The sequence below is a fragment of the Apteryx rowi genome, unplaced genomic scaffold (assembly GCF_003343035.1).
Source record: "Apteryx rowi isolate R43461 unplaced genomic scaffold, aptRow1 scaffold_847, whole genome shotgun sequence".
NCBI lineage: Eukaryota > Metazoa > Chordata > Aves > Apterygiformes > Apterygidae > Apteryx > Apteryx rowi.
The window spans coordinates 168,050-189,043 of record NW_020451146.1 but is presented as its reverse complement, the minus strand read 5'-3'; the positions used below and the strand labels follow the sequence as shown (position 1 = coordinate 189,043).

Sequence of the window (20,994 nt, the reverse complement as noted above, 5' to 3'; positions counted from 1 at the left end):
TCATTGCAGGAGCTGGAGACAGAGGGACGTTTACAGGAGGCTGAGTACCACTACCTAGAAGCTAAGGACTGGAAGGCCACAGTAAACATGTACAGAATGAATGATATGTGGGATGAAGCTTACAGGGTAATAATAACTTCACAGCTATCCCACCCTGCAAGGGCCAGGATTTGACTGTAGGGTGCCAGTAGGAATTGCTCTGTCTCTATTCACTACAAAATTTGAAGACGTGAAGTACACTGTTTAGCTTCAGCAGGTGGCACACCTTGGAGGCCCTTGTGCTACTGCTCTGCTCCTAACTGCTCTGCAGCACTGCACCCCAAAAGCAGTGCTAGACCCCTAGCCACTCTGCAGCACTGCCTTCCTCCAGGTGGTGCTCTGCTCCTAACCACTGCACAGCATTGTACCTCAGAAGTACTTTTCTGCCCCTAACCACTCTGTAGCACCCCTCCCCAGCACTGCTCCCCTCTAGTGTGGACATATTGCCGGGGATCACTTCTGCTGACCTAACACCAGTAAGGGCCTTGCTGAGGAGGCAGCAGCCTCTTCTCCCTGTGCTCTGCCCTACAGGCCTTTGTCTCACTCTCCCCAGTCCAGGGTGGCTACAGAAGAGTTCTTCAGGAGACAGCAGGTGTTTCTGATGCTCCCTCAAGAGTACAGGAGTCATATGAAAGGGGACCCCTGGCTCAGCCTGCTGAGGTAGAGGTAGATGCACTGAGTCCTTCAGTTTTCTTTGTTTTGGATAGGTGGCCAAGGCACACGGTGGGGCAAACTCCTATAAGCATGTGGCCTATATGTGGGCAAAGAGCCTGGGTGGAGAGGCAGCTGTGAAACTCCTCAGTAAATTTGGACTTCTGGAGATGGCCATTGACCATGCAGCAGACAGTGGGTAAGCAAGTTCATAAGCCCAACACTCCTCTTCTGTCTACCCGATCTCAGGAAGAAAGGACAGCCCAAAATATTTATATATACATGGCAGCTGCAGGTCCAGCATATGGCATGTTATCCCTCTTTACCTGCACTTCCTCACACAGGTAATCTGCTTCCTTGGCACAGAGGAATTACCAGATGAGTCCTGTCCACCTGTTAGTCTCACAAGTGTAAAATCTGATCTGGACAGACAAAAGCAGTTTACCCTTTAACCTGAGTAGGGAGGCTTTGTAAGAGCCTCTGAAGCCTGGGAGGGGATATTCTTCGTGTCATCATAAGCAGCTGCCTGCCAGGAGAGGATTGGTCCCACTCTGCACCTGCCCAGCCATGTCTGCACTGCCATTTACTGCTGCTCCCCTCCAGCTCTCCCACTTTACCAGGCTCTTGGGAGCCTCATGACCACCTCTTAGGGTTGAGTCAAGGACTTCTGGCGCTAACAGCAGGCGTGAAGGAGCTGAATCTCCTTAGTGGGGACTGTAACAGCTCCTGTTCTCTGGTCAGGAGAAGGGGAAATGGGCAGTGGCCACTCACTTGGGACCCTCTGTCTTCTCCTCTCCCCTCTGACAGTGTCTTGTCCTCTACTTGATGTCTTGATCTTAATGAAGGCATGCCCTCACAGCACATAGTCCTGTTCTCACCCCACTCTCTCTTTCACTGCAGTGTCTTTGAATTTGCTTTTGAGCTGGCCCGCCTCTCCATGAAGCAGAAGATGCGAGAGATCCACTTAAAGTATGCCATGTTCCTAGAAGATGAGGTAATTTTACTCCTGGAATAGATTGTAGTTCCCTGGTCACTCAGGTAATTGAAAAGCTTTCCTTAAAGGCTGCCCCAGGAGGCACTTATATGGCTGCAGTCACTGCTCACCCAAAAGGCTCCACAGTTGCAGCCCCGAGCTTCCACACACATCTCTATTTCATAAATATGCTTTGCCTCGTGGTAAGTACAGAGAATCATGTGTTGGTATTGGGGCAGGAAGGCGTACAAAGAAACTCCTTCCTCTCTCCTAGGGCAAGTTTGAAGAGGCTGAAGCAGAGTTCATTAAAGCTGGGAAACCCAAGGAGGCAGTGCTGATGTACGTATCCTTCCTCACTCTGGCCTGTTGCATCTCCTCTTCCCATATGGTGCCAGCCTGCTTGCTCCTCCACCACTTGTCTGCTGTTTGCTGCCCCTCTTGTTAAATCTCATGTCAATTCTCCTAGGTTTGTGCACAACCAGAACTGGGATGCTGCACAGCGTGTGGCTGAGGCTCATGACCCAGACAGCGTGGCTGATGTGCTTGTGGGACAAGCACGTTTTGCCTTTGAGCAGAGAGAATTCCAGAAAGCAGAGGCCTTCCTCCTGCGAGCACAGAGACCTGAACTGGCAATAAAATACTACAAGGTAAGTGTAGACTATGGCAATATCATTGTGTTCCTCACTGCCTGAGAACCCAGTTTGGATGGAGAGGGAGTGAAATCCAGCTCCCAGCTCTCCATGTCAGCTTAGTAGCCAAAGAGAAACCATTTACTCAGGTGGTTCCTAATAGATCTTCATTCTGGCCTGCTCTTAGAAGACTGCACTGGTATAGATTTCACAGCATAACTTGGCTCTCCCCCAGCTCTGAGAGGAAGTATCCTACCAGAAGGCTACGGGTGGTCCTCAGGAATAACATGAATGGGTTGCATTTGGAGACTGTAAGTGCCCATTCTGCAGAGGTAGCTGGGATAGATGGAGCATTCCTGCGGTAACCTGGGTGAATGAATGGACGTAGTTGCCATTCTGGGGGAGGAAGCGGTCAGATGATGCTGCCATGGTTTCTTCTCCCAGTGGGTCCTGTGACAAGATGACTTGAATGGCCAGACGTGTTGTGTGATGCAGGAGTGTGGTGGATCCTGGTGAACTGGTGAAAATTTCTCCTCCCTGGTGTCCCTGTGCAGGAGGCTGGCATGTGGAGCGAGGCCCTGCGGATCTGCAAGGAATATGTGCCTAGTCGGCTGGAAGCACTACAGGAGGAGTGCAGCAGGGAGGCTGCCAAGAAAGGCTCCAGGTGGGAAATGCTGGGGTCGGGCTTCAGGTAACAGACAGTTTGCTCTTCCCCTGGGCCATTGCAATGACCCCTCACAGAGATAGCCTGACTGGATCCCTGACATCCAGATTATCCTGAGGGTCCTGGACTTCTTCCTGCATGGGTTTCCCATCYTCCTGCCTGCCTGCCCTGGGAGACTCCAAGCTTATTGTTGCCATCCGAGGTCTCCCAGGTGTCTTCTTGCCACTTACAGATCTCCCAGGTCTCCTACACTGCTCATGCATCTCCCCAGGGTCCTTAACCAGTTCTCCCTCAGCATTGCCTGTGCACGTTCCTCTCCTCTCTGAGGTCTCTGACTCACCTCTGCTGTGGGCCTTCCTGCCCTGCTCCCTACGTGCTGTCTACAGGATCTCTATGGCAGCATCCCAGTCTTGCTCACAGTCTGTATTGCTCCCTACAGAGGAACAGAAGGGCTGCTGGAGCAGGCACGGGAGTGGGAGCAGGCTGGGGAATATGCCAGGGCTGTGGATTGCTATCTGAAGGTGCAGGATCCCAGCAACAGTGTCCTGATGGAGAAGTGCTTGCTGAAGGTATTGTCAGGGGCTATGAGTCCCTTCATCTGCTCTGCTATCTAGGAGGTCTCCCACAAACTGCAGTGCATCCCAGAGATAGTCCATTCAGTGCAGGGTGCAAGAGAGGAGCTGCAAGGTCCAGTGCCTCAGAGTCTGAGAGCTCTTCATCACCATTCTCTGAGCCATGATGGGCTGTGCTCTTAACCTGCACTGTGCTGGCACCCTTGCTCTGGCACCACTTTCAGCAGCATGCAGGTGTCTTTGTGGCCATATCTCCCTGCACCAAAGAGCTGGGCTCTATGACTTAGCTGATGGCTAGACCAGCACCCTCTCCTCATGGCCCAGTCCATGAGCCTGTGGGTTATGTTCTCATTCACACTAGTAACTGTGCCCTTGCACCAACTTCAGCAACAGTCATGTCCTTGTCTGATATCCCACGTGTAGAAGTAGCTGGGCTTTGTTCCTCTAAATTGCTGAAGTGGGCTGTCGTTTCTCTTTCCCTTTCCCCCATAGTTCACATGGTCCTGATGCTCGGTCTTAGGCCTGGGGCTGAGCTCTTCCCAACTTCATCCCTCTCTCAGGCAGCTCTTATCACTTGTGCTGCTGACAACTTCTCTTCACAGGCAGCTGAGCTGGCCATTAAGTTCTTGGGCCAGTCACAGAGTATGGAGGTGACACGGACTGTGGCTCCTCAGCTGGTGGCCATGAAGAAATACAGTGCGGTAAGGGCTGGCTTCTGCTCCTGGAGTGCTGAAGAGGCAATGACACAGGAAGAGAGAACCGTATACAAGGGGAGGAGGCCAAATCACATCCTGGGGTGATGGGTGGATTGCCCTATCTGAGAGTCTGGCAGAGCTGAGTCATTGGGGAGGAGGAAGGAGGGAAAGGGGTTGAGTTCTGGGGTGGTGTGAGAGATCCAGGCCTTGGGAGGAGGCAGGAAACAGAGAAGGGGGTTAATCTTTTGGGGAGAGACTTTCTGTTGTTGCTGTGTGCTGGGCACTTCCAACAGCACCAGCTCCAGCCTGGGCTGCAGGGTGCCTGTGGCATTTCAGCCACCCCATTGGACTTTCTCTGGCCCTGTAGGCAGCAGAGCTCTACCTCAACTTGGACCTCATACGAGAAGCTATTGATGCCTTCATTGAAGGGGAGGAATGGAACAAGGCCAAACGCGTGGCCAAGGAATTGGACCCCAGGTATGCCCTTCCCTCCTCAAATGGACTCTTCCTTCTCCCCCTCTGACCCCCTGATGATCCCTTGTCCTGTCTTGCCCTGCTGCCCCAAGTACCCTGGATTCTCCCCACTGGGGCCTTCCCAGGCTCTACAGGACACATCTTCCACAGCTGCTCTTCCCAAGCCCTCCATCCCTTTACTATCCTGACACTCTTCTATTGCTCTGTTGCCACATATCCCGGAGGAGTCATCATCCCCCGTTTTCTTTGTCCTGTCTCAATATCCCCTTCACTTGTCATGTTCCTGCACACGTTTCCTTCCTGAAAATCCTGTGATCCCTTTCTCTCCTCACACATTATATTGCATGGAACTGTCCAGGCCCTTTCTTTTCCTTTATACCTATGCTCCCAGCAGCAGGCCAGAAAGATGTGGCACAGCTGTAAGTCCTCTTTATGCCAAAGCAGACAAGGTTAGATCCAGCCTCTGCGCTATGCAAGGCACTATTAGTCTTGCTGTCTATTAAGATGTTTTCTGCCCAATAGGTCAGAGGAGTATGTGGACCAGCGTTACAAGGAGTATCTAAAGAACCAAGGAAAGGTAGATTCGGTATGTATTTGGGATGTCCCACAGACCAGGGAGCAACATCAGGATCTGTGCAGGTCATAGCATCACAGAACAGTTGAGGTTGGAAGGGATCTTTGGAGATCATCTACGTCCAACACCCCTGTCCAAGCAGGGTCACCTAGAGCACATTGCCCAGGACCCTGTGCAAACAGCTTTTGAATATCTCCAAGGATGGAGACTCCGCAGCCTCTCTGGGCAACCTGTTCCGGTGCTCTATCTCCCTCACAGTAAAGAAGTTTTTCCTTATGTTCAGACAAAACTTCCTGTGTTTCAGATTGTGCCCATTGCCTCTTGTCCTATCGCTGGATACCACTGAAGAGTCTGGCCCCATCCTCTTTACACCCTCCCTTCAGATATTTATACACATTGATAAGATCCCTCCTCAGCCTTCTCTTCTCCAGGCTGAAGAGGCCCAGCTCTCTCAGCCTTTCCTCAAATGAGAGATGCTCCAGTCCTTTCATCATCTTAGCTCTCTGCTGGACTYGCTCCAGTAGCTCCATATCTCTCTTATGCTGGGGAGCCCAGGTCCTTGGAGTCTTTGTCATGGGGCTTTTATCTGAATATGCCCATAGGCTGGGAGTCTGTATGTGCCTATGAGTCATGGCTTCTATATACCAGATGTGTCACACTGGATGTGTGCTTCCGTGGAGGGGGAGGAACTGTGTGTATGCAAAGAAAGGACCTGGGTGGACTGGTGCCTACTTTGATGCTGGTAGGAAACCTTGCCTGCACAGTGAATTTATGGCTGTTTCCATCCCCAGCTGGTGGGAATAGATGTCATGGCTGCTCTGGACATGTATGCAGAGCAGGAGCAATGGGAGAAGTGCCTTGAGATTGCAGCTAAGCAGGTGAGTGCCCGTGTGAGCCCTCAAGAGACAGAGGTGGGGCCCTGGCTCTGGGGAGCAGGATTAGCAGGGATGAGTGGGCAGGAGTGGAGAAGACATTTCTGTGGGGAGTGTGGGGAATCACTACAGCAGCTTAAAAAACACCTCTCCCCTGTCCCTATCTTGTCCAGTCTGGCCTAGCAGGGAAGTGTGAAAACCCAGAAGCATATTGGGTTTAAATTTTATGATTAGTGGAACACTGTAATGAGCTAAATGAGTTGTTTGGGCTAGAAGAAACTGGCACCATGGAAGCAAAGACATTTGTAGAAGAAACCCTTCTTTCTACATGTTCTTTAGAGACCTGGTATCAGTTGAAATGAGTCACTCTTTCATCATAAAAGCAAATTTGACATCTTTGCATTTTTGCTGACCTAAAAGTATCAAAATGACCTCAACAGAATAATAAAAAGGGAGAAAATTAAAATGAAACTGTTTTACAGTGCTACAGTGATACAATGCAATAACAGGAGAAGAATGCTCTAGAGTACCAGCATTTACTTTGAGCATTTGTTTGTGTTCAATGGTTATTGATAATGGAGCTAAACTAAGGGCAGGTGTTGATTCTTTAAAGTGAAGAATTGCTTCAGAGCGAACAACAGGGCCACCCCTGGGAAAGGAGTCTGCAATAACTACAGAGAATGCAGCTAATCTTTCAGGCAAACACTGATAACAGGCAAACACTCATCATGTGTCGTACTGTATTTTTATAACTTTGTTTCCAATGGAGTAACCAGTAACCTGAATTTGGGTTCTGCTACAGTAAACTTGATTTTTTTTTTTGCATCAGTATTCTCTAGTGATATGAATGGTGTTTGCTGTAGTAGTTGTAATCTTGGAGACTTCCATGTTGGTGTTTGAATTATCAGGTGTCAGTGTTAAATTTCTTCTGTAAAGAATGACCTCAGGCTCAATATAATGGCAAAGGCTCAGCCAAGTTTATTGTCAGTCAAGCACACTAACACACTTACTCCAAGAAGATGTTAGTACATATATACCTCTAAAAAAAAGATGTTAGCACAACCTTGCTTCATGTCCAGTGCAGAACTTCATGACTTTTGACTCAGCTATTACACAGTGATTATACAGTCACGTAAAAAAAGTCACATTGATCAAAACAAGTTACATTTCAGACTTGATCTTTATCTCAATCTGTCCTGTACCTTGCCTTTCACCAGCATCCAGGTCTGGGTGTTCACTTTTTAACTGTATCATAATGGCTCTGGTCTCTCTTCTGCTTAATAAACTTGCTTCTGTTGGTCTTTTTTCTGACAGGATTGCACATCTTTTGTACCATCTTCCTCACCTTATTAGCATATTTAGGCCTGTGTGAAACAGGTTCTTCCCAAGTTAGAATTTCTCCAAGGCCTACTACAGTCAGTTTTTAGCAAAGTGTTTATGGGAACAGTATACATGAGCAGTGCTCCAAGGAGTCCTACAGTCTCAGAGATCTGACAGCTTTTGAAAAAGGCACTAGAGTGGCCTCACATATTCTGAAAGTCTACAGTCCAACACGTGTTTGTGTTCATTCTTTCGCAGGATAGGAGGGGCTGGTTTAGAATTGGTACCTCTGGTGCCACATTTGTGGAGATACTGCTTCCTTTAGATATTTGACAGTGTTCCTTTGGCAAGTGGTGAGCAGCTGAAAGACAGCTTTATTTTTCACAAATGAAAGATCAGCACAGCATCAGCTAGCCAGGATGTCATGTGGGGCCCAAACCAAAAGCCAAATCTGCTGTGTGCAGTGTGATTTTGTCTGGTTATGCTGGCCTCACTCATTGGGACTCATGCCCATGGGTTTGTATGTACACATCTTAAGCCTCCCTTCCCTAGTGACAAGCATTCAGTTTGTGAATCTCATGCTACTGCTTTCTGTGTGTCTTCTCCAGAACTATAAAGTCTTGCACAAGTATGTAGCTCTGTATGCAACCCACCTTATCCGGGAGGGCAGCTGGGACAAAGCCCTGAGCCTGTATGTCCACCATGGAGCACCTGCCAATCCACAGGTAATGAAGACAGCATGACACCCCAGTGTGAGTTGCCAGAGTGTGATATGATATGCTACATGAGTCAGGTTTTCAGTCCAGAGCTGGGACTGCCAGGTAGAAGGTGTCCAAGCTACTTCTACCCCACTATGGATTCTTCCAGGGGCTCCTCAGTTGGAGGACTAAAGGCAGTCCCCTGGCATGTTCTCCACTGGGAAGGAGTTGGAGGGTTTTGAGTCCTCATGTTCATTTTGAATGCCTTAGCCACCAAGTCCAGAATGTGGCCATGCTTGCATCTCTGAGAGTGCTGGCTGGAGGAGCATTCTTCCCAATTTCCCTGCCTTGTGCTTTAGCACCCCTTGCAATGAGCAACCTGCAGCAGTGCTGCTCCAGGAGCCTGTGTGCAGAGCTGCCATTCCCACAGCCTGTGCTTGACAGCAGGAGTGCTCCAAACTTTTACTGATTCCCCTTCTGGCTCCCTCAAGATTTCTCTCCTTTTTTGTTGCAGAATTTCAACATTTACAAGCGTCTCTTTGTGGAGATGGTGAATGCATCTGGCATGAACTGTGCCGAGGCCTACTCCAGCTGGGCTGACCTGCGTGATGTTCTCTTCAATTTGGTGAGTGTGGGCCTGGGCCACCACTACCTGTTAAACTCCAACATCCCAGGCAACTCCTGTGGGGAGGTGAAGAACCAGTTTCTGGCCAGATGACATGGAAGGTGTTTGAAGAACACAAGCTGGGGAAAGAGAAGTGAGAGCAGGGATAGCAGAACAAGAAGGATCCTGTGGAGTGGACATGGCCAGGCAAGAGAAGTCAGAGAAGAAGATGACTGTGCACTCAAGGCCAAATCCTAGAAGTGGGTCAGGGCAGGTCATACAGTGGCAGCTGGGCCTGGACATTGGCACTTGCAGAGCTTCCTGTGTTGGTGGTACACGGAAACTGGTCACAACATGTCCCCACTTTTCTTCCTACACCCATATTCATCTGCTTAGGTGGGGCAAGGACCTGGGGAAAGCACAGAACTACTGAGCCTGGAAACTAAGAATTCTCCCCATCTCCCCAGAGATGTTTAGAGCCTTCTGCTCCTTCTTCCCTGTCCCAAACATCCCTGCCTTCAGCTAGAGCCCCTGATTGCCTCTTCTCTGTTTCTATCCCCAAAATTTCCCTCTCTAGCAAAAACTAAAGCCACAAATCCCCTTGACCATCCAAATCAACCCTGCTTCCAGTGTTGTCTGTTGCCACAGTACCCCTGGCTCTCCCCTTCTTCCACAACCAGCTTCCTTCGGCACTCTGTAGGGCCCAGAGCACGCAAGGCCCAGCCCTTTTCCAATCCTCATGGGGTGCCTAGATACCTCAGACCCTTTTCTCCCCCAGCTTTTCCCCAGACTCAAGTGGATGAAGAGTGCCCCTGTGCTCACATGTTCCCAGTAACTATCCCTTTCTCCTCCTCAGAGTGAAAACTTGGTAAAGTCAAGYGAAGCAAACACTCCAGCGCATGAGGAGTTTGAGACCATGCTGTTGATATCACACTACTACGCCACCCGCTCTGCTGCTCAGGGTGTGAAGCAGCTGGTAAGGTCTCAAAGTTCCTTTGTCCGGTCAGCATCCTGAACATGGAGCCCCATGGGGAGGTGCAAGTTCAGGGCTATCCATAGTTCACTGCTCCACTTCATGGGTCACTTAGCACCATGGATCCATGAGAATGGGACTGTAGTGATCTGAGAGCCCACCACAAGTGGGAGGAACTGGAGATAAAGTCTTGTCTGACTCTTCATGAAGGGAACTGCCTCCAGCCACAGAGGCTGAGATGGAAACCAGGAGGGAGCTGATCCATGTGTGTGATCCAGAGTGATCTGTGAGAACTGAGGCACATGAAGAAATAATAGGGATGAGACAAAAATCTGGTCTTCCCAGGAGAGGTGTCGCTTCCTCTTCAGCTGTCCTGGGCCATGAGAGCTGCTGGGCCTCATGAATGGTCTTGAGAGCAGACTGACCTTGCACAGGCCCTTGGGACCTTGTGGGCTTGCGGGCTGGGCCTCACTTGGGGCTTCGGGAGCTCCTGGGCCTGTGTGCTGGGCCTCACAAGGGACTGTGAATAATGGGCCTCTTGCGCATGGGGCTTTAGCCTGGGCCATGAGATAAAGCAAAGTCCCCTGCTGAGGTGTTGATCCATATGGGGTTGTGGATGGGACTATGATAGAGATCCTTATGGGTGTGGGATTGGAGCTGTGATACAGCAGGCTCTGGAAGATCAAGGCTTCCAGAGCTATGACTCCAGTGAAAGCCATGGAGGAGACTGGGGCACCCCGTGGCTGAGTGTATTGACATTGAGGATCCAGACAGAGCCATGTGGGACAGAAAGAGTCAAGCCTGATGTCTTGGTCGCTTATACAGAACCATACAGTTTGGGGATGTTGAGGGGTTGGGTAGTCTAGTTGGGACCATGCAGGAAAAATGGCCTTCCCAGGTCTGGGGTGATGGTAGCCTAGCTGGCAGGCAGAAGAATGAAATTCCCCAGTGCTCAAATGATGTGAGTTTGGTTGTGGCTTCTAGTAAAAAACAGCAAGCTTTATAAGACAGAAGAACTCTATCTTCAGGTAGCAGTCCTCCTGTGTGTTCACACATTGAGGGTACCTATGGTCAAGACTGAAGATTTTTAACTTTTGTAATATCCTTAGAAGGTATGACCATATCTTGCTTGCCCTAATGGTTGCTGCATGTGTTTAAGGTACAGGATGCTTGTGTACTTCAGTTACTTTAAGTACATGATGAGGAGGTGGACTTAGATTCTTTTGACAGTTATTCTTCCTTTTGGATTTGGATTTAGAACTTGCCTCTCATTTTCAGTGTCTCTCTGATCTATTCTGAAGGTACAGATCCTGCTGGTTCTTAGCACCATCACAGAGGTCTGAGGGCCCACTAACCAGTGCTGACCCTTGACAATCCATCTAGCTTGGAAACTAAACAGAAGGAAATGGGCAAAAATGTTGTCACCCTCAAAATGAGCTGCAACAAGTCCTCTCCCCCAAATCCCCTGACACCAGAAAAGACTTCTCCTGAGTTATTATTCAAATTCAGGGTGTGCCCTCAACCCTGCCCCTCACAGACAATGATCCAGTTGAGGGCCTCCAGCCCTCACTGCCTTCCAGGCATTCTGAGATTGCTGCACCTGTGTGCCCTGAGCACTTATTCCCAAGACTCAGGAAGAATGAAAAAAAACCTTCCTGTTCTCAAGGAGAGGACATGCAGCACTATAAAGATACCAAGCCTAAGTATACATGCCAAGTCCTCCTGGACTTGCCTTTGGTGCTGATGCTAGTTCCCCTATTCTGCTCATGGCACTGGCTCTGCAAGCCAGCCATGCTTGTCAGCAGCACTGGATGCTGGTGGTGTTTGTTGAGGGGAGGCCTCTTAACCAAGTGTTGTGGGATCCCATGGATCACCTCTCACCACTCTTCACTTAGCACCCTTCACCAGCATCTCCTCTATTTTATCATTTTGATATGGAACTACTTCTCTGTGTAGGTGCTTACTGCTTGGGTTATTCCCCTCTCTCTCTCTTCAGGGAACAACCAGAAAGTCTCTCAGGACCTTTTTAAACAGATTGCGAGTGCCTGCACACTGCACTCAGAGAACAGTTTGAACCTGCCCATCTGCTGTTGAATCTCTATCCCCATAAGCTTTTCACTAATAAGGCCATAATGGAGCCTGTCCCAGCCACCTGGTGTTCTGCTGTCTCCTGGCATCCCACATACAGCCTGATTGAGACTAGGGATTTTTCTCTGAATTTTCCTGGTCCCTTTGTCTCTAGTTGTCATAGATGCTGCTGAAAGTCCATATGCAGGATAGGGACTCAAGAAATTAGCTCTCATGGGCAAAAGCATTCTTAGGACTCCTTGCATTTCTGCCTAGCAGATGTTTTGACCTGCTTTCCCTGAACACAAGTTCCTTGATTGATTGATTTAGCTTCATTTGCTTTCTCTTGGACTCCATGGAGGACTTTGTGGCCTTCTTGTCTGAGGCAAAACTTCATTGCCTGAACTTCCTCACAGTCATACAGGTATTGGGTACTGACATCTTCTCAAAGTGATTCACAGGGCCCCTCTAAGATGCTTGGGAATCTCAACCCATTCTTGGAAGGAACTGTATTTATTTCACTCATTCTCAAAGCAAAGAACTAGTCAATCAACTACTGGAGAGAGCCAGACCACTATGGAAATGTGAGATTCCACTGAAACAAATTGTCCTCTGGCCCTGGACTTCTTGCCCAGTCAGGGTAGTCCATGCAACTCTACTGGGAAGACAGCTGAGAACCACAGACTGTTTCTTCTACTTTCATTCATGCGGCTCTACCATCTTGTGGGGAAAGGCTAGCATCCTGTCACCACTCTGGCATCTGAAAGCATTGTATTCCAAGTTTTGAATATCATGGCCAGTGCTAGCTCCATCTATTTCACTGCCTTGCCAACCCCACAGCTCTCCCACCCCATCCCTTTACAGCACTTCTTCCACAGATGTCATAGACTGGCTTAGGCTAGAAGGAGCACCTGGAAGTCATCTGGTCCACCCCCCCACCCCACCCCCCCGAAAGCAGGGCCAGCTTTGAAGTTGTATCTGAATTTGAACTCAGGTTGCTCTGTCCAGTAGAGTTTTGAACATCCCCAAGGAAGGCGATTGTGTGACCTTGCTGGGCCCCTGTTCCAGTGCTTGAGCACTCTTACGGTGAAATTCCTCTCCTAATATCTAATCACCTTTGTGTCCTTCATGTGCCTGGATATGAGTTTCCTAGAATGGTAAGCAGAATCTCATGGCACGGGCTTCAGAATCAGTTCATGTGCAGTACCTGGCAGGAGACTCACAACAATGACCTTCTGGTTATGAAGTAGAAAAGAGGAGGATGTTGAGAGCAGATCTGGAAAAAGTAGAGAAAAGGGTCACAGGATGATCAGAAGTCTGGAACAGCTTCCATGCAATGTACAACTAAATCAGCTAGGATGCTTAGCCCTGAAAAAGAGACCATTGAGGAAGGAGACTGGCACAGAAAAGGTGAATAGAGAACACCTGGAGACATAATCAGAAAAATGGGGTGCTATTCCTGTGGGCTAGGCCCAGAGTACTGCCTTCAAGCAGGAATAACCAAGAGTTCAGACACAAGATGGGAAGCAACTAGTTAGAGGGATTGTCTGAGATTATAATGGATCATAGCTGAACATGTGTCAGTGGTTTCATGCTCCCGCAAAGAAAGACAGCCATTATATTAGGAAGTATAAGCCAGAGGAGAGCACACAGGGAGCAGGAATTAGTCCTTCAGCTCCACTCAGCATGGATGAGGCTTCAGCTAGTGTTTTGTGTCCAGACTGACTGAAAAATGGGAACCAGTCAGAAAGGGTCCAGAGAACAGAAAAGGTAAGAAAGAGAGGCCTGGAGTACACAGTCTATGGGAAAAGACTGAAGGAAGAGATGATAACAGAAAATAACTGCTGAAACAGGAATGAAATCATCTGTTTTCCAAATCTTTGTATATATTGGATAAGTAAGGAACTTAATTACCACAAGGGAAATGCAGATTAGACAGAAGAATAAGCTTTCTGTCAGGAGACCTCCACCTTGGGATGGCCATGAAGGAAAACTCTAAAAGCTCAATCCTTGGAGGCTTTTAAGTTAGACAAACACGCTGGGAATATGTGGGTGCAGAGTTCCTGCCTTGGGGCAGGGGCAGGATGATGTCATGAGATCCCTTCTAGCATGATTTGCTGTTTTTCTGTGTGACCGTTGTGGCTTTACTGTCCCCTATGTCTGCAGGACACTGTGGCTGCCAAGCTGTCCATTTCCCTGCTGCGCCACACTGAGTTCATTCCTGCAGACAAAGCCTTCTATGAAGCTGGGACAGCAGCCAAGGTAAGAGCTGTCCGCTGCAGAGAGCTCAGGAGATGGAGAGCCCTGGGCTCAGGGATTCTCAACTCTATTTATCTTCTCCAGTCTTCCCCTAGCTCTCCGTCAGCCTCGTTGGTACGCCAGTATCCAAATACTGGCTTTGGAGGCCTTTCCTCCAAACACCTTGCCAAACTCTACATTTCCTCATAGCATGGGAGTAGGTAGTGGAAGGGGAGACCTGAGATAGCAAGGGGACATGTACTGCAAGGGGTAGAATAGAAGCCACATTATGTTGCCTCTCTCTGTTATTGTAGACGCAGGAGTCTTAACTGGTCTGCCTTGTTCTGAGTCACCTAACTTTGTGTTGCACTGACACTCCTAAGGCTACAGGCTGACCATGTGCCCACATGCAATGACACAAGGTAAACAGCAGCATGTTGTCACTGTCTGATGCTGGCTGTGCAGTAGTGCCTGGTTCCATCTTGTGGAACTGCGGGTGGCTAGGTGGCTGGTTGTCCCAGCAGTTCCCCCTGAAGCAGTCCTCAGGGATGGTGAGTCATGCTGCGCACTCTCTCTCCATGCCCACCTGCTGCAAGCAGGATGTTGCCACACAAACAGAATCACATCATTTCTAGCCCATTGCTCAGGGGAGTTGTGGCCATGAAGATAAGCCATCAGGTGCCTGCTCTCACTTGTTTTTCTCTGCACCAGGCAGTCAACTGGGAGAACATGGCATTCATCTTCCTGAACCGCTTCCTGGATCTTTCAGATGTGAGTATAGCCTTCCAGGTGGAGGGACATCATGCTTAAAATGTCGTCGTGCTGCAGGGCCAACACACACCCTCAGGCTGGCCAATGCACTCCTGAGGCCCAAATGTGGCAGTGCATGTGTGAGCTGGCTCTCACAGAACTCAGGGCCCTGAAAACTGCTGTGCATGTGCAGAGCCCTGAGTGTCTCAACACTAGCTGTGGAAGGATTTTCCATGCAGGGCACCTGGGAGGCCCTGACCACACCACCATGCGTGTGACCACATCACCATGCATGCAGGTTGCAGCGAAGAACATGTTGCCTTGACAATTCTGGGCTACAGTCTTCAGGATTGCAAGTGCCGTTACAGCCTTCAGGATGATCTTATCTGAGTTGTTCCAAGAGAAGGAAAATTATTTGGGGGGGAGGGGGGGGGGAAGGCATGGCCTAATGCTTTAGCCACTGTGATACTAGAATCAGGAGTTGAGTTCTCATGCCAGTCAGCTCCTTCCTTGAATAACAAATTGGTCACCATAAAACACTGAACCCTGGGAAGATGGCAGACATTATTGTACCAGTCTTCCAAGCGCTGTCAGCAGCTGCTGGGAAAAAAAGCTCCCCATTTCATCTTTCCTTTCTTGAGGCCACCTGATAAATTTGAGCAACAGAGTGTTTCAGGGGCGCATGTCCTCTGACACTGCAGAAGGTGGCTATAAATGCCCACCTCCCAAGAGGGCCTAGTCATCACAGCACTAATGGATAGAGGCATCAGTAATGCCACCCACAATGTGGATTGTGCTGTGAACTCCAAGGATGGTATTGCCTAATGCTCCACCAACTATAAAAGGAGCCCAGGATGACCCCGCACAGACACAGGAGTCTTGCAACGGTGCTTTAGCTGACATCCATGATATCAACACCTATGAATAGGGGAGATGAACCCCACTCTTCATTTATTTCATCAGATACATTGATCTGACTGATGAAAGCAGTGGTGCATTGTGTTCAGCCATCTGCACACATTCAGATTATTTCTGTGTGATTATTTATAGTTAAAAAAAAAAAATCAGTAGTCAGCCTTGCAGAATATTCTTAGCTAATTTTAAATGGTGTTGTTGGTCAGCAGAGGTACTCACAGATGTGTCTTTCTGGGATTTAGCAATTGGCTAACAGAAAAAAAAAATTACACAGTAAAAGTTGCTGGTAAAATGGGGAGTGGGAGACAGGCTTGCCTGTCAGTTTAGGGTGAGCAAGCATTATACATCCATATTCCGGAGCACAGAGTGGGTACTTTGGCTTAACAAGTTTGATTGTCGCCATTGTGAGAAAAGGCTGCTGTTGTGCAGGGCAGGGGCTGCAGGGGTGGCTGATCCCTGCATCACAGTACTGCAGCCAGTGAAGGAAGGCGTGCAAACCCCAGTGGGTCATGCAGTAGGTTCCAGGGAGCAGTGATTCAGTGGTGCTGCTGGATGCTGTCCTAGGTCTTCATACTTGCTTGGCAAAAGAAATCTCTGGCATTCCTGCCACACAGGTCATTCTGGGCTGGTCTCTTTCCATGAACTGTGGAGTACAAACAGCCCTCAGTATTAACCCAACTCCATTCATTTGCAAGGCTGCTTGGGCCTTACTCTGCCTGTGCTTCCTTCCAGCCAAACATCCCTGGGACTCCTCTGATGAGGGGATAGCAGTGGTGTAGTTGGGCACAGAGAGCTCCCAATGCAGTGTCTCTCCTCCTCTCTCAGGCCATCGAAGAGGGGAACCTGGATTCCCTGGACCACTCTGATTTCCAGAGGACCGACATTCCCTTTGAGGTGCCACTTCCAGCCCAGCAGCATGTGCCTGTAAGTATCACCTGCCTTCTTCAGCTCCAGCAAACAGAGAAGCTACCTCAGGGCCCTCTCCAAACAGGGACTGGGGCAAGGGTGGGACTGTGGGTGCTACAGGAAAGTGGCGTCAGCTCTGCTCTATGGCCCAGCACATGTGCAAACACATGCTCAAGCTTTCCTATCCAGCCCTGCACACACACACACACACACACACACACGCACGCACGCACGCTAATGCGCCCTCTCAGCACACTGGTGCTGAGGAGCAGGCGGCTGGACAGTGGCACAGCATGCAGTTTCAGGAGGTGCCCTGGCCTCTGTCCTGCAGGAGGAAAAGCGCGAGGAGGTCAGGGACTGGGTGCTCACCATGTCCATGGACCAGCGGCTGGAGCAGGTGCTGCCACAGGATGAGCGTGACACATACGAAGCCTCACTAGTGGCAGCAAATACAGGGGTGCGCTCCCTGCCCTGTGTGCTTACAGGTGAGCCCTGAGCCGGCCTGTACACATGCAGGGAGCACATGATGCCACACAGGGAGTGGGGAGCTTGGTGGGCTGGGAGGGAGTCAGGCTATGCTGCAGCCAGAGCTGGGAGGCTGTGGCTATGGGGATGCTGGAAGAGATGGAGCGACCCTGCTCAGTCTCACACAATGCTGCCTGGAAGACCCTGCTCAGGTTGGCCAATGTCACACACACACGCGCGCACACACACACACACACACACACACACACGAAGCAGGGCTGGGCAGCCGGGCTCATTGCTCCATGGGAGCAGTCCCAGCCAGTGGGCCGTGCTGGGGAGGGCAGGAGTGCACAGGGGATGTGCCTGCAGTGGGCCATGACTTGCCTGTGAGTGTGTTGCTGTGTGGCCAGGGTATCCTGTGCTAAGGAACAGGATTGAGTTCAAGAAGCCGGGCCGAGAAGCCAACAAAGACACATGGAACAAGTTTCTGATGGCTGTCAAGGTGAGCCAGGCAGGGAGACCAAGGCAAGGCTTGGGGGGGGGGGTGTCTCTCTCTCTCTCTCTCTCTCTCTCTCTCTCTCTCTCTCCTCGCCCCCCAACCTCATCCATCAGGCTTGGCTGCCCCCACCATGCTGACCATAGCATACTGTCCAGCTGGGTGGAAGATACACACGATGAGGGTGGGTTAGCACACCTTCCCTGCATACTGCTGGGCAGGGCTTAACCTTCCTTATAGAGCTGGGACAGGCCCAGTCCTGCAGCTCTCCCAGTTCCGGGAGGGGGAGTGTGGTGCCCTTGGACAGAAGGTGGTTGTACTGTCCCCATCACCAATATCAAGGATGCCTCTCTTGTTCTGCAGACATCCCACAGCCCTACGTGCCAAGATGTGCTCAAGTTCCTCAGCCAGTGGTGTGGGGGGCTCCCGAGCACCAGCTTCTCCTTCCAGTGAGCTGGGCAGGGAGGCTGGATGTTGCTGGTGGCAGCTTTCAGTCCTTCAGCTCCCTGGACTTCGCCCTCAATAAATACATCTCTCAACCCTACTGTGCTCCTGTCTGTCAAGGGATGCTGAGCCCAGGAGCACATGTAACTCCCAGGGCACAGTGCCATGTCCCTTCCCTTGTGCTGCTCCTGGCCTCACCCTGGCTGTGCCAAATATATAGCCTCCACCCCAATGGGTGATGGTTGCACTGGGACCAGGTATCCTGGGGGACAAGCAGGAAGACAGGCTTACACACCGGCTTGATGTGCTTCCATCTGGCATCCACCTTGGGGGAGCAACTCACAGCAGCCAGTGTGGGAATGAAAACTTTATTTATCCAARGAAGCAGAAGAGGCTTCAGCTGCTCTGTAGCTGGGCCAGGTCAGCCCTGGCTACTGTCAGACCCTGGGCACCTCCACCCACCCCCTGCAGAAACAAGACCACTAGAGCCTATTGTGCCCTAGGAAGGTCCTTATGGCTATCTCTGAGGAACATGGGATCCACTGGGCTGGGACTGCCTGTTGACCCTGGGCAGTTTGTGCCTGGGGCTTGTCCTGGATGGCAAGAGGGGTGTGCATGCCTCTCTCCTGCAGGCCACCCTGCCTGTGCCTACACCTGGGGCAGAAGCATGGTGCAGCTTCACCCTCCTGAGTCCCAGTGCCTCCAACACCACCTGGGGGAGAGAGAGAGCATGTGAGTCCAGGGCTGTGCCCCTCTGACCTGGCCTATATTTGCAGACCATGCCTGGAAACACGTTTCAGGGTGGGTCTGGTCTGGCAGGGTCCTTTTGGCAGCAGAGCTGACCAAGCCCTCCCCCCCCCCCAAAGAAAAAAAAGAAGCAGAGGCTTCCACCACCACCCTCGCCCCCAAGTATAGCCCACACACTGTGCTCACCTCTCCAGCTAGACACAAGAATCAGCAAGCTCCACCAGGAGTTGCCGTGTCTCACGTGGGGGCCCCTCCTTCATTGTACCTGGCCTAGGCCGCTAGAGGAAAAAAAGCAACTCCAAGAATATGCCCACAGTATAGGCAAAGTGTAGGTCACACAGAGATATGTGTGAATGGCTGGGACAGGCTTTGGGGGGGGTGGGGAGGGTCCACTCAGGGCAGCAGGGCAGAACAGATTTGGCCATCAGCAATATGAGGAGGGTGGGARCTAATGGGAGCCAGTCCCTCACCAAGGCTGGGTAGGAGGCTCAAGCAGTGCTGCAGCACTGTCAGGAGGGCCACAGGAGCCCCTAGAAATAGGCCACCTACCCCTTGTCCCCAACATCCCCACTGGCACACAAGCAGTTTGTATGGGAAGAAGGGCCCAGCAGACCCCAGCACCTTCAAAATGCAGCTGAAAGCAAGCAATGCTGGGACAACAACAGGGAGCCACAGCTGGGTCATACCTGTTCTCTGATGGAGGTGCGTGCACAGGGCCCGATGCCCTGGAGGATCAAGGCCACCAAACAGCACCTGCCGGACAGCACAGCCTCTGCAGCCGCCAGCACCATGGAGGGGAACCAGAGCGCCAGGGCCGTGTCCTGCAGAGCAGAGGGTCAGGGGGTCCCACAGGCCACACGGGGAGGCAGGAGTGCAGGCCACTGCACTCAGCCTGCCACGCAGCCAAGGACAGAGCCTGTGCTGGCAATGGCGAGTGAGCCAGACACGGGCACCTGCTGGCCCCGCACAGACTCACATAGATCCGCGTGGTGTTGAAGGGGCAGTCATTGGTCACTATGGCTGCACGAGCATCAGCAGGCAGTGCAGAGCTGTTGCAGCCCATGACAAGACGCATTCCCCGGCTGCGAATGGTGAGGGCAATGGCCAGTGCCAAGCCCACACTGCATGCTGTGGACAGCAGGCTGTTCAGGAGGGACACACTCAGGAGGGTCCAATGCTGCAGGCAGCAAGGAGAGCACATCAGAGTAGGGCTGGAGAGAGCCAGGACAAAAACTACCATGGCACAGCCTGAGCTGGGCACTGCCACTGCATAGGGCCAGGCATATCAAGCCCCTCTGTGGCCACAATCCAGGGTAATGGGGCTGCTGGGGACCTGGCTGAGGTCTGTGCCAAGCAAACACATGCAATCCATTGTCCCCGCAGCATGGCTTGGCCCAGGCTTTTGTACATTCCTGCATCCTTTGTCTCTCTCATGAACTCAGAACTGCTGGGCTGCCCCCTTCCACAGGCTGCTGCACCCATGAGCCCATTCTGCTGCAGCACAGCCCCAGCTCTGCTGGCAGCCAGGAGCACCTGCCAGCAGCTGTGGCTCGTGCCAGCCCACCCTGTGTGACTGCAGAAGGGGCTGCCTGTCCTGGTTGCAGCTTTATCCATTACTTGAAATGTTTCTGCTCCAGGAAGGTGCCCAGTGTCCACGCTGCCAGTGCTGCTGCCCAAGGTGGGCCAGGGCGGCCCGCGCAGCCAGGTGACACCTGCCACCCGCTGGCAGCGGAGGCGGAAGGAGCTGCTGGGAACAAGGTTCAGGGGAGCGGCTGCTCGGCCGGGGCTGGGCTTCGCAGCGGCCCCCGCTGCACTCGGCTGCACTCGGCCCCGGCCCAGGCGGCCTCGCACTCACCAGCGCTGCCCGGGACAAGTTGTTCGACACCAGGATGGCGACGATGCCCGCGGCGATGCTCTGCGGGGAAGAACCGGCGCTCACCGCGGTGCAGGGCCGGCCCCCCCGCTCCGCCCGGCCCGGCTCGGCTCCCCCAGCCCGGCCCGGCCGCTCCGCCCCGCCACTCTCACCAGCAGCCCGGAGACCACGGACACCACGTTGGCCGCCGCGTACTCGGGGGTGACGGCCCGGCCGGCGCCGGCCACGTGCCGCAGGACGGAGCCGTGTACGATGGCGCCCAGCACCAGGTTGCCGTGGCCGAGCACGATGAGCGCCAGCCCGGCGCGCATCAGCTGCCGCGGCTCCACCGCCGCCGGCCCCGAGGGCCGCCACC

The 20,994-nt window shown here is 51.7% G+C and overlaps 2 protein-coding genes across 2 annotated transcripts in view; one reads left to right on the top strand and one right to left on the bottom strand.

The window, feature by feature from the left end:
• IFT172 (intraflagellar transport 172) overlaps positions 1 to 18,088 on the top strand; it is a 46,624-nt gene extending 28,536 nt beyond the window's left edge. The window contains exons 27-46 of the mRNA XM_026090063.1: positions 10 to 126; positions 747 to 889; positions 1,591 to 1,684; positions 1,938 to 2,002; positions 2,130 to 2,310; positions 2,847 to 2,956; positions 3,396 to 3,525; positions 4,131 to 4,229; positions 4,591 to 4,700; positions 5,220 to 5,283; positions 6,063 to 6,149; positions 8,072 to 8,188; positions 8,676 to 8,786; positions 9,622 to 9,741; positions 13,972 to 14,067; positions 14,755 to 14,814; positions 16,534 to 16,632; positions 16,946 to 17,099; positions 17,490 to 17,581; positions 17,939 to 18,088. Coding sequence (XP_025945848.1) covers positions 10 to 126; positions 747 to 889; positions 1,591 to 1,684; positions 1,938 to 2,002; positions 2,130 to 2,310; positions 2,847 to 2,956; positions 3,396 to 3,525; positions 4,131 to 4,229; positions 4,591 to 4,700; positions 5,220 to 5,283; positions 6,063 to 6,149; positions 8,072 to 8,188; positions 8,676 to 8,786; positions 9,622 to 9,741; positions 13,972 to 14,067; positions 14,755 to 14,814; positions 16,534 to 16,632; positions 16,946 to 17,099; positions 17,490 to 17,581; positions 17,939 to 18,028 — 2,139 coding nt within the window. The 3' untranslated portion in view covers positions 18,029 to 18,088. The remainder of the gene's footprint in view (positions 1 to 9; positions 127 to 746; positions 890 to 1,590; positions 1,685 to 1,937; positions 2,003 to 2,129; positions 2,311 to 2,846; positions 2,957 to 3,395; positions 3,526 to 4,130; positions 4,230 to 4,590; positions 4,701 to 5,219; positions 5,284 to 6,062; positions 6,150 to 8,071; positions 8,189 to 8,675; positions 8,787 to 9,621; positions 9,742 to 13,971; positions 14,068 to 14,754; positions 14,815 to 16,533; positions 16,633 to 16,945; positions 17,100 to 17,489; positions 17,582 to 17,938) is intronic.
• Positions 18,089 to 18,373: 285 nt separating this feature from the next.
• KRTCAP3 (keratinocyte associated protein 3) lies at positions 18,374 to 20,985 on the bottom strand. The gene is made up of 6 exons (XM_026090062.1): positions 20,792 to 20,985; positions 20,622 to 20,681; positions 19,743 to 19,943; positions 19,453 to 19,587; positions 18,953 to 19,044; positions 18,374 to 18,731 (listed from the first exon to the last, which is right to left on the bottom strand). Exons 1-5 carry the CDS (start codon positions 20,948 to 20,950, stop codon positions 18,961 to 18,963), a joined length of 639 nt encoding a protein of 212 aa, XP_025945847.1. The 5' UTR covers positions 20,951 to 20,985; the 3' UTR covers positions 18,374 to 18,731; positions 18,953 to 18,960.
• Between the last annotated feature and the right edge of the window lie 9 nt (positions 20,986 to 20,994).